The following is a 12,653-nucleotide window of genomic DNA, read 5'->3' as shown; positions in this document are numbered from 1 at the left end:
ACACAGGGCTATGTTTAATGTCTCAGCCTGCCTCGTGGTGCTGTGACTGGCGGTGGGTGAGAGCGGCCCTGGGTGGTGCTGACCTGGGTGGTGCTGACCTGGGTGGTGCTGACCTGGGTGGTGCTGACGTGGTGACCCTCTCTCCTCTCTGCAGCGATCGATCTGATCAACAACCTGCTGCAGGTGAAGATGAGGAAACGCTACAGCGTGGACAAGAGCCTGAGCCACTCCTACCTGCAGGTAAACACACACGCCCGCACGCACACGCACACTAACAGGGATACCACACTCAAATATCATCAGAAGGTCAACACTTCTCTAGAAGCTATCTGGCCCCTGAAGCCGGAGGCTGAATCCAACGTTGTATCGTGTGAGCTGAACATAAATTAAACGAAGTCTCAGCAGAACCTCAGAGCCAGCAGATTGAATCCTGTCCTGACTGATGCGTCGGCCCCGTCCCGGTCTGGGGACTACAACATTAGTGGGGCTCTGTTCTGCTGAGCGGCAGTAAACACACGCTCCCTCGTGGGGCTCCTAAACACACCAGCTAGTGCCGGTCCCCTGAGCCAGGCGCCGTCCCCACTGACCTCCTCTCTCCGCCCAGGACTACCACACCTGGCTGGACCTGCGGGAGCTGGAGACCAAGCTGTGCGAGCGCTACATCACCCACGAGAGCGACGACACCCGCTGGCAGCTGTTCGCCCGCGGAGAACACCCTGCCCTACCCCGCCCACCTGGTGGCCGCGGCCCCCGCCGGGATGGGCTCCGACGGCGAGGACGCAGAGGACGGCGACATGCAGGGTCTGACCGAGAGGGTCAGCATCCTCTGAGCGGGGGCACAGGTTCAGCTCCAGGGCCGTCGAGACCCGGACCCGTTGGTGGAGCTCTGGCCGGAGGATGGGGTGATGGGGGGGGGGGGCAGAGAGATTAAAGGACAGGGGACAGACGGCCCTGAGGCGGAGTGTTCCCAGGCCCCCGCCAGAGGGCCCCCTCCCGCCTCGCTCCTCGTCTGCAACATGAACTCGCTGAACGCTGTCGTGGTTCCTCTGATCACTTACGCTCCGCTCTGAGCGGGCTGGACCGACTGGAGTGGTGACGTCAGCCCCCGGCCCCCAGCCCCTGGCACCCAGCCCTGGCCCCGGCCCCCAGCCCCTGGCCCCCAGCCCCGGCCCCCAGCCCCCACTGGTCCTTTAGGGGTCGCCCCTGATCTGGGGCTCCTGAACCCAGGCAGGGCCGTTAGCCGTGGTCTGAGTCTGGTCCACTTCCTCCAGGTCCTCCAGGTCCTCAAGGTCCTCCAGGTCTAAGTCCTCCAGGTCTACGTTCCCCAGGTCCTCCAGGTCCTCCAGGTCTAAGTCCTGCAGGTCCTCCAGGTCCTCCGGGTCTAAGTCCTCCGGGTCTAAGTCCTCCAGGTCTACGTTCTCCAGGTCCTCCAGGTCCTCCAGGTCTAGGTCCTGAGAGCTTTCTCCAGGAGGGACGGTCCACCTCCAGGGAGCGGAAGGAAGAGAGAATGAATCCCACATTTAAAAAACTGAAAATGACCACAAACTAAGTGTCATCATGAGTCTGGCTTAATGTTGTGTCTTCTTAACGCCCCCCCCCCTTGGGGAGCAGAATGTTGATGGTTATCAATCACTTCCTGTATTCTGGTAACCACCGAGGCGGTAGCAGATACATCTCTGTGTCTGTTTCTGGAGTAAAGGCTTCGCGGTCGCCTCATACGTACACACGGGGTAAAGCAACACTGCGTGAGCGTGTCAGGTGACGCAAAGCCTCTGATGGGAGAGATGTGCAGATATCTGTCTGCTCATGGCTAACGGTCATGGCGTCATGCTTTGTCAGCTGATCATATTTGACATAGATGTAATATTATATATTACATAGATGCTGTTCCTCCATCTCCCCATGAAGTCCTGGTTTATTGGATAGAGCAGCCCAGAGTGGCTGACCACTGTCTCCATGTCAGGCTGATAGAGTTGATTTTAAGTCTAGATGCTTCTACTCCTTACTTACCACAAGCAGGACCTGTTGTTGAACCCTATAGCCGTATCCATGTAGTGTCAAACGTGTGTAGAGAATGTATGAGATATATGTGGATCCTTCTAGCATTTGTAACTACAATACAGGCATTGAACCATATCACATCCTGACTGGGCTGTCTGATTCCTCTCATTATTTATTCATGCATTTACGTAAGTGACCCACAAGTTCCTCCTCTTCTTTTGTCCCTCAAAGTCTCATGGACGGATTTCCCGAAAATCGGACAGAAGGCCTCATTAGATTAGAAAGATAAAAGGAAATAAAAGGATGTTTCTGTAATAACTAATAATGTTTTATTTTACTATATTTTAAAGCGAGAGAATAAAAAGCAGAGCTTGTGGGGGGGGGGGGGGGGGGGGGGAAGGACTGAAAACACCGGACGGAACATCGACGCGGCGGTCCCGCTGGGTCGCGGGGGTCCCGGTGGGTCGCGGGGGTCCCGGTGGGTCGCGGGGGTCCCGCTGGGTCGCGGGGGTCCCCCCGCTGGGTCGCGGGGGTCCCGGTCGCTGGGGTGTTGAACTAGGGTCGAGCTGAGGTCGGCCAGCAGTCGGGACGGCACGTAGCCGTTGTAGGAGCGAGAGAGCACGTCCCTGGATCAATGGGTGTGCGGAGTGAGAGGCTGTGCTAAGCCCTGGAGTGGACCTGATTTACATAGGAGGGCCCGTAGCACCGCACGCCACGAGTGGACCGGGCGCGGTCTGCAGGCAGAGATAGAGTAGCGCTCATCTTGGTTGGCTGAGAGCCCTTAGCCGGCTGAGAGGGGTCCTCTCTGCCCCTCTCTGCACATCCATCCCCGTCGGGGAACAATCCTCTCCGGTAAATGATACCTTCTGTCTCTCCCTCTCTCTATTGCAATCGTACATTATGCAGGGTTGTCGTTCGTTGCCTTGCCTTCCGATTGACCGTGCCACTTAGTAATTACCGACTGATGCTAAGTGGAGTATAGATATATTATATATAGAAATATTTCTATGCACCCATTGATGAGTATGCGGTGGAAGATAGCCCACTTAGTGCGGCCGGTGGAGGTAAATGGCGGTCAGACATCAGGCACCGCGTTGTAAACAGCTCGGCTCTGGCTCCATCAGGGCCTTGGATCGCCTCCCGCGGTGGGAAAGAGCAGAGGGAGGTAGGGGGGGGGGGAGGTAGGGAGGGGGCGGGGGGGGGGGGGTAGGGAGGTAGGGGGGGGGGGGAGGTAGGGAGGGGGCGGGGGGGAGGTAGGGAGGGGGCGGGGGGGGGGGTAGATATAGAATTATGGAATAGTAAATGGCGGGGCTTGATACACGCTGGAGGCGGTTTCAGGGGTACCATAATCAATATTCTTTTTAACCAAAATAAAAGTTGTTTATTTATAAATGGAATGTAAGGAATGAATAGCTTTAAGCACATGCACACATACAAACGCATGCACGCACACATACACGCATGCACGCACGCACACAAGTATGCACTTGCACATGCACACGTACACACACACGCCCGCGCGCAGAATGCATATCTCCAATATGTTTTCCTGTGGCTTCTTGCTGCCAGCCTTATTAGGTCATGGCTCTAAAGCTGTTCTCTTCTCCCAGGAACAAATTTCTGGGACAAAATATCAAAATACTTCCTGTGTAACGTACCCCCCCATCCCCTCCGCCCCCCACCCAGGAAGGAGGAGAGGTGTCCGACCCCCGAGAACACATCCGGTGGCAATGTTTACCACAGGTGTGAGGGGGGGAAGAGATCTCTCAGTTAACCAACAACTCGTCTCAGAAGGGTGAAAGGGTGAAAGGGTAAAAGTTCTGTCAGTATATTAACGACATCGTCTCAGAGATGTGCACAAGTGTGAAATGGATCTCTCAGTTTATTCACTACAGTTTCAGAGATGTGAAAGGATTAAAGCAATCTCAGTTTATTAATTGTATACTCTCAGAGATGTGAATGAGCGAAATAGAGCTCTCACTATATTAACCACATATTCTGAGATATGTGTGAGGGTGAATTGTCCCTCACTAACTACAGTCTCAGAGATGTGTGAGGATGAGGGAGATCTCTCACTACTAACTACATAGTCTCTCAGAGGGGAAAGGGTCAATGGTACCTCACTGTACTAACTAGGGTCTAAGGGGTGTGTGAGATCTCTCACTGTACTAACTAGAGTCTAAGGGGTGTGTGAGATCTCTCACTGTACTAACTAGAGTCTAAGGGGAGTGTGAGATCTCTCACTGTACTAACTAGAGTCTAAGGGGTGTGTGAGATCTCTCACTGTACTAACTAGAGTCTAAGGGGTGTGTGAGATCTCTCACTGTACTAACTAGAGTCTAAGGGGTGTGTGAGATCTCTCCCTGTACTAACTAGAGTCTAAGGGGTGTGTGAGATCTCTCACTGTACTAACTAGAGTCTAAGGGGTGTGTTAGATCTCTCACTGTACTAACTAGAGTCTAAGGGGTGTGTGAGATCTCTCACTGTACTAACTAGAGTCTAAGGGGTGTGTGAGATCTCTCACTGTACTAACTAGAATCTAAGGGGTGTGTGAGATCTCTCACTGTACTAACTAGAGTCTAAGGGGTGTGTGAGATCTCTCACTGTACTAACTAGGGTCTAAGGGGTGTGTGAGATCTCTCACTGTACTAACTAGAGTCTAAGGGGTGTGTGAGATCTCTCACTGTACTAACTAGAGTCTAAGGGGTGTGTGAGATCTCTCACTGTACTAACTAGGGTCTAAGGGGTGTGTGAGATCTCTCACTGTACTAACTAGGGTCTAAGGGGTGTGTTAGATCTCTCACTGTACTAACTAGGGTCTAAGGGGTGTGTGAGATCTCTCACTGTACTAACTAGAGTCTAAGGGGTGTGTGAGATCTCTCACTGTACTAACTAGAGTCTAAGGGGTGTGGGAGGGTGAAGGAGATCTCAGCCTCTGATCCGGCCCTTCCAGATTCCTGGAATATTCGGGATGCCTCTGTCGGACACAAGACATAAATCAAACTCACATTATTCATCTTAAACCCCTCCCTGGTACCTGACAACGTGGGCAGCCATTTTGAACTATAAACCTGATAAGTAGGAATTAGAGGAACATTCAGAGTATGAGGTCCATATACTTAGGGAAAAGGTCAGTGAGGACGCCATGAGTTCCCGCTTCCTCCCTCCTGCTAGCTGCCTGTGCCAGCGGAGCTATGGTCTAGACGTGGCTGAGGTCTCTGGCTGCGTCCTGCCTTGTATCTCGCTCTGTAGTCACCCCTCCATCTGGTTGTATCCACTACATCTGCCCCCACACCGCAGACACCCGCCCCTCGCCAGCCGCTTCCTCTCTACACGGGTGCAGAAGCTCCCCAGCCTCCCTCCCCTCCTCGTCCTCTCCTCCTTGCGCTTATTGTACGTCTCCTCCTCCTCTCTCTGCTCTGTCAGCGTCCGGAGAGCGCTCACATTGGGACGCCCGCAGACCGAGAGCAGAAGCCAGACACGAGACGCTTTTCTACTTCTTTTTTCGTGGTTTTGTTTTTTGTTTCGCTGGATGATGCATTCCTGATTGCGTTAGGGAGAAGTGGTGAGCCACTTGGTGAGGGTTTGACTGGCCGGTCAGAGTGAAGAGCTCACTGTGTTGGACAGGAGTACATCTGAAGTTCTACGGCTGTTTCAGACCACCACGTCCCACCACAAGGTAAGAACTTTCAGAACTCTCTGGAGTGTTTCTTGTTGATGAAAAACTTGATGGAGTAACACTAACAACAGCAAACCAGTGTTTTTCCTACATATGTAAGAATAAAAAATCAGAGACATTCAAATAGCCCAAAGTCTAGTGACACTCAGGCCTGAATGTTTTCCATTCGAAAGACAAAGACAAAGAAGAGAGGATATGACAAATGTATTCTTGAAATAGAAAATACTGGGTATTCATGAAACCAAAGTTAGATCAGCTTATTCAATCATCAGCCAATTGATCTGCATTGTGAACAGGAGGTTTGGCAGGCGATACCCTTCTGGGGAAACAGAGACATTACAAACCTCATGAGGCATCGAACCAGGTTCCCCTGTCGATACCTGGTGACACATAATGGAAGGAATTGGTTGGCACGAAACAAATCTCTCTGACTGGAATCAATTATTCATTTCTTTGAAAGATGAAACTTTTCAGAGTTGAAGATGACGTAGGGGGAAACCCAGGTGGATTTTTGTCATTCTTTTCCAAATGATGACCAATGTGGTTCTGGTTTTCTTCAGCCCTCAGTCGGCACCTGCTAAGGGCTCCATAAGTAGACCCTCAGGTCACCCTAAGGGCCGCTCTGTGATTGAGTCTGGCTGCGAGCGGGCTCTGGCTGCGAGCGGGCTCTGGCTGCGAGCGGGCTCTGGCTGCGAGCGGGCTCTGCCCAGTCGCTAATGGCATTAGATGCTCTCCGCTCTATAAACAGACCGGGCAGGTGGACCACTGCCCAGCAGATGAAACAACAGCCGGACGCCGCGCAGCCGTAGCTTCAGGGAGGGCAGGATGATAGGGGGATGCAGATCAGTACGATATGACACGTAGAAACACGTTCAGAATGCTGCGAGGCTCAGAGAGCCACTCCTAGTTTTAAGTCGCTACGCAGCGTAAGGAAAGCGAAGGGAGTGTGATGGTGTTGATGGAGGGGAACATGTGAACCTCATGGTCATTATGTGTGTGCAGAGTGTTACCATGCACTTCTGTCTGAAAGGAACCAACCATGGCATCCATTATGAGACACTCTGAGTGTATTCACATTCAATCATTCAAGAAATGTATTTACTGACACTACCATGTCAAATCCCTATTAATCTAAACCATCAAGTATTTGGCAACTCTCAAAAACAAACGCATATTCTATTAAACGTAACTCCGACTCCGGTGCCAAAAATGAAATGAAATCATTTGTTAACTGATGAAGGTTACTATATGAAGCCGAGTGCCTAAAGCGTGTTCTAATTGAAAAGCTAGTTTTCTTATGAAATGTAAAATTCTTTGATTAGAGCACTATGCAAATGTAGATCTAGTGATTGATAGTGTGTGTGTGTGTGACCGGTCTGCCACTTATCTTCAAACCATGCAGGGGCAATAACACTCGCAATCTTAGACACTATTATGCGAGAGGCATAACCAGGAACTAATCTAGACACTTAGATGGGAAGCTGATGCTTCTGCATCTCATTTATATGTAAAGGGACACTTGCTCTTTGTTGTCGCTTGAAAAAGAGATTCTGAGGCATTTAGACAAAGCACTGCAGTGCCTGATGAGGCGCTGGGCGGGTTGCGGAGCAATGAGGAGAACATAAAGAGTGATTTGGTCATCCCATCCTCACCGGCTGCAGGCTGCTCTCTCTTGGAGCGATAAGCCCTCGGCCCTGATGGCACAACAAGGCCCACCATCTCCGGCATTGAAAACCGTTTCATACTCCAAATAACACCTAATAGCACTTGAGCTGAACTCAGGACAGAGTAGCCCAGGACCTCCCTTCAGGCTCACGGACTGTGAAATAGGATTTGGGAGGTAGTGGGGGGAAGTATCCATCTGGCTGAGTGAAATGATAGCTCTGCCGTTGCCCTAATTGTCCCTTCGTAAAACCATATCCCTTCTGAATTGCAGGAGCACTTCATTCTAACTGGGCTCGGACAGGGCCGTACTCGCTGAAAAGGAAACCAAAACAACGTCCCAAAAAAGACAATGAGCCTCTTGTTGTCCACGGCGACCACCGGCAGCGTGATCGCGACCACGAACGCGACCAACAGCAGTCGGAAGTGTGTGGACATCGAGGACAGCATCATCAGCGACCTGCTCATGGGGCTGTACATCCTGGTCTTTATCTTCGGCCTGACCTTCAACGTTCTAACCCTGGGGCCCATCATCCAGCAGGTGAGGAGCCGGAACGTCCTGGGCATCTTCCTCCTCAACCTGTCCTTGTCCGACCTGCTCTTCATCCTCACCATGCCGCTTTGGATCAACTACTACTACCACAACCACCGCTGGGGGCTGAGCGTGCTGTCCTGCAGCATCGCCGGCTTCTTCTACTACTCCAACATGTACATCAGCATCTTCCTGTTGTGCTGCATCTCGGTGGACCGCTGCCTGGTGGTCACCTTCCCACTCCGCTTCAAGACGAAGCGCACGTCCTGCTACGCCTGGATGGCCTGCCTGGCGGTCTACGCGGTGGTGGTGGTGCTGCACGTCATGGTGCTGGTGAAGGACAACCTGACGGACGCCCACGACGAGCGCAACGACAACGACCGCTGCTACGAGACCTACCCCATGCAGGCCCCCGTGGCGCTCTTCAACCTGCTGCGCGTGGGCCTGGGCTTCCTGCTGCCGCTGCTGGTGCTGGGGGTCAGCTACTGGAAGGTGCTGGCCACGGTGGGCCAGAGCCCCGGCCTCAGCGCCCAGGCCAAGAGGAAGGTGAGGCTGCTGTCCTTCGGCGTCATCGGCATCTTTTCTATCTGCTTCGCGCCGTACCACCTGCTGCTGCTGGCGCGCTCGCTGGCCTACTACCTCAGCCCTGACACCATTCCCCAGGGGAGCTACTGCTCCTTCGAGCAGATCATGCACTTCCCCTTCTCCTGCACGCTGGCCCTGTCCAGCCTGAACTGCGTGGTGGACCCCGTGCTCTACGTGCTGGTCAGCAACGGTGTGAGGGAGGAGGTGTTCTGCTGGAGGCGGCACAAGAAAACCCCGGCCAGCGCCACCTGCTCCCTGAACCGCTACACCAGGACCACCGCCACCCCAAACCTCATCTGACCCCCTAGAGGACCCCCACCCCCAACCTCATCTGACCCCCTAGAGGACCCCCACCCCCAGCCTCATCTGACCCCCTAGAGGACCCCCACCTCCAGCCTCATCTGACCCCCTAGAGGACCCCCACCCCCAACCTCATCTGACCCCCTAGAGGACCCCCACCTCCAGCCTCATCTGACCCCCTAGAGGACCCCCACCTCCAGCCTCATCTGACCCCCTAGAGGACCCCCACCTCCAGCCTCAGCTGACCCCCTAGAGGACCCCCACCTCCAGCCTCATCTGACCCCCTAGAGGACCCCCACCTCCAGCCTCATCTGACCCCCTAGAGGACCCCCACCTCCAGCCTCATCTGACCCCCTAATGGACCCCCACCTCCAGCCTCAGCTGACCCCCTAGAGGACCCCCACCTCCAGACTCATCTGACCCCCTAGAGGACCCCCACCCCCAACCTCATCTGACCCCCTAGAGGACCCCCACCTCCAGACTCATCTGACCCCCTAGAGGACCCCCACCTCCAGACTCATCTGACCCCCTAATGGACCCCCACCTCCAGACTCATCTGACCCCCTAATGGACCCCCACCTCCAGCCTCAGCTGACCCCCTAGAGGACCCCCACCCCCAACCTCATCTGACCCCCTAGAGGACCCCCACCTCCAGCCTCATCTGACCCCCTAATGGACCCCCAACTCCAGCCTCATCTGACCCCCTAGAGGACCCCCACCTGCAGCCTCTTCTGACCCCCTAATGGACCCCCACCTCCAGCCTCAGCTGACCCCCTAGAGGACCCCCACCCCCAACCTCATCTGACCCCTAGAGGACCCCCACCTCCAGCCTCATCTGACACACACCGGGTTGTGGGCGCGCGTGTGTGTGCGTGTGTGTGCGCATAAATGCGTGTGTATGTGTGTGCGTGCGTGTGAGTGTGTGTGTGTGTGTGTGCTTAAATGCGTGGATGTATACTGTATGTACGGTTTACATAAGTGTGTATATTTGAATGTGTATCGTATATTTATCTGCAAACGTGTATGCATTCCTGCGTTTATGTATAAACTATTTACATACCGTGCATGTGTGTAGGCCTGCCGACCTCAAGGGCTGCAACCATGGTAATAGCATGCAGGTCAGTGATAAGGAAATATTTCTGTGTGAGCGTTGCATATGAACGATAGACACGGTGTACTGTGTGTACTGAGGTCTCCCATTGTCCCAGAGTCTGGGTTGGAAACCAAGAAGGACATTTGCACGAGTAAAGGACACTTTCTGAAGGGGCTCATAATAAGTTTTCTTTTACACGCTGTTGATTTGAAACCTATTCCTTACTGTCTACTAGTGCGGGTGGAGTTAGTTTGATCCGCAATCCGACGCTTACAGATCGGTGATTGTCCCGTTCTTTAAGCTCTATCGTTGGAGGTTGTGGTGGTGTTGATGGTGATAGCTATGCTGTACGACAGAACCTTCCAGGGACATGACCCGTCGCTATGAGCTTGAATAAGGAGCCCTGGAACAGTCCCTTCTGCACATCCTCTTGTTTCAGTCAATGTCCACCAGCCACCTGTGTCTGTAATCTTACATATTAGGAATGTTACGAGGAACGATAAGTGGAGAAACATAAGGCCTGGCATCATTCAGGCCCTGTCTGTGCGCTACTCTGAACAGCACAGATCATACCCTACGTGGAGGCTGGGAGGGACAGCACTGGCACAGTGTGTGTTTGGGAGTGTCAGCAGATGTATTTCCTACCATATAAATCATATTTCAACTAGGATCGATGATGACTTGTACTCAAGTTATTTTTAAGAGCACACATTTTGCCAGACGTTTGGGTTCAAGAGGGGATGACCAATCCCTTGAGTATTCTGCAGCTTGGACCCCTCCATTGACAACGTCGACTGGAAAGGGAAAGAGGGGAAATCTGTTGTTTCGTAACCCCAGACTTGTACTGTGGCCAATGTCGTATGGTGAGTCACTTCAAGAGAAGAAAAGAAAAAATGTTTGAATATTAAGAACAGTCTTTATACTGAAACTATAACTCACTTCTTGCTGACTTTTAAGGGGGCATAAAATCCCCAGAACATACTGTAAAAATGTAAAGAAGTAAATATTAAACATGTAAAAAAATAATATATATACAAAAATAGAGACATATTTGAATTTGAATGTGTGTTTATTTGTATACGTACTCTGTGTAGACTGGTTACTGTGCATCACCATGGCTCACACACGCCCTAGTCTAGACCTTGTTACTGTTAACTTAGTAGTATTACTTACCAACATACGTCGAAAAGTTGACTGTATTAAGTTACTGAAAACGACATGTCTGACAAGACCCAGATTAACTGCTCTCACTTCCTCCACTCAGAGCATTTTGATACGCACAACATTTCTGAGGAAGGTGAAAAAACTACATCCTCTTCAGTGTCATCTGCTCTGAGCACACAGTGGCTTAAAGAGGTTCATACTTTTGGGCTGCAGATAATATGCTGCAATCAGCGTTCAACAGGAAACATGTTCACACCTCCATCTCACACATCTCCCTCGCTATGCAGTTATTGTTCATGTTTCAGAGCTGCATTCTTAGAAGAGCCATCAGGAACTGAAACTTCAACCAGAAAACAAGAAAGCTGCAGCCAGATAACCAAAACACACACACACACACACACACACACACACACACACACACACACACACACACACACACACACACACACACACACACACACACACACACACACACACACACACACACACACACACACAGACCAACGTATACTAGATCCCATTAGTGCTTGTTGGATTCCATATTGTATTATTTATGCATTCTTTCCTCTCCCATATCAATAAGGACCCTGCGGTGTCGTCGATAGCAGCAGAGTGCTCTGCCCTCTCGCCTGGTTGGCTCCTCTAAGACTGCCAGCCCCCTGACCACTCTGAACACATGAGGACATTATAGGGGTTATAGTCTGTCCTCCAGGTGTTACCCAGGCCTATACCTAGGCCTGTGTATGGTGTACTGCATGGTAAACATAGTACTTAGAATGGTGTAGCATCTTACCCTCGCTATCTGTGTTGTACACAGGGAATGGGTTAACCTAGTGATGGTTAGTGCTTGGCCCTCGGCCCTATGAACATCCTTACGGTACCAACAGTGATATATTGTTGTACCTCTTTCTTCTGATAAATGGACTTACAGTGGCTCTGGATGAAAGCGCCTGCTACCTTCCATCGATGGGAATGTGACTGTCTGTCCTCCAGGCTGAGGGAAGACTGAACCAGGCTGGCAGGGAGACAGGTCCCAGACTTCCCAGAGTCCAGTCTTTGTCTGAGGGGATTGATGATCTCTCTGGTCTGAGAGGACAGGAATCCACTATCGGAGGCTTTCTCTGACACAAAGGCTGCACCCACACTCACCCGCGGGGTGTTCTGTTACTATTGAAATATGTGGAATAGAGTCCCACAACAAGACCTTTCTTTAACGTGGTATAGAGTACCACACAAGACCTTTCTTTAACGTGGTATAGAGTCCCACAACAAGACCTTTCTTTAACGTGGTATAGAGTCCCACAACAAGACCTTTCTTTAACGTGGTATAGAGTCCCACACAAGACCTTTCTTTAACGTGGTATAGAGTCCCACAACAAGACCTTTCTTTAACGTGGAATAGAGTCCCACAACAAGACCTTTCTTTAACGTGGTATAGAGTCCCATTCAAGACCTTTCTTTAACGTGGTATAGAGTCCCACAACAAGACCTTTCTTTAACGTGGTATAGAGTCCCACAACAAGACCTTTCTTTAACGTGGAATAGAGTCCCACACAAGACCTTTCTTTAACGTGGTATAGAGTCCCACACAAGACCTTTCTTTAACGTGGTATAGAGTACCACACAAGACCTTTCTT

General features: G+C 51.6%; 1 protein-coding gene across 1 annotated transcript; it reads left to right on the top strand.

Annotated features, from left to right (window-relative positions):
* Positions 1-4,917: 4,917 nt before the first annotated feature.
* gpr184 (G protein-coupled receptor 184) lies at positions 4,918-8,759 on the top strand. Its single transcript, XM_056612332.1, has 2 exons — positions 4,918-5,680; positions 7,617-8,759. The coding sequence occupies exon 2, from the start codon at positions 7,695-7,697 to the stop codon at positions 8,757-8,759; it is 1,065 nt and encodes a 354-aa protein (XP_056468307.1). The 5' UTR covers positions 4,918-5,680; positions 7,617-7,694.
* Positions 8,760-12,653: the final 3,894 nt, after the last annotated feature.

This window comes from Gadus chalcogrammus, chromosome 16, assembly GCF_026213295.1.
Source record: "Gadus chalcogrammus isolate NIFS_2021 chromosome 16, NIFS_Gcha_1.0, whole genome shotgun sequence".
Taxonomy (NCBI): domain Eukaryota; kingdom Metazoa; phylum Chordata; class Actinopteri; order Gadiformes; family Gadidae; genus Gadus; species Gadus chalcogrammus.
The sequence above is the reverse complement of the archived record's forward strand: the minus strand, read 5'-3'. Positions and strand labels throughout refer to the sequence as shown.

Excerpts from the sequence above, each read along its gene's own strand:
- gpr184 (XM_056612332.1), top strand. The coding sequence starts at position 7,695 with ATGAGCCTCTTGTTGTCCACGGCGACCACCGGCAGCGTGATCGCGACC.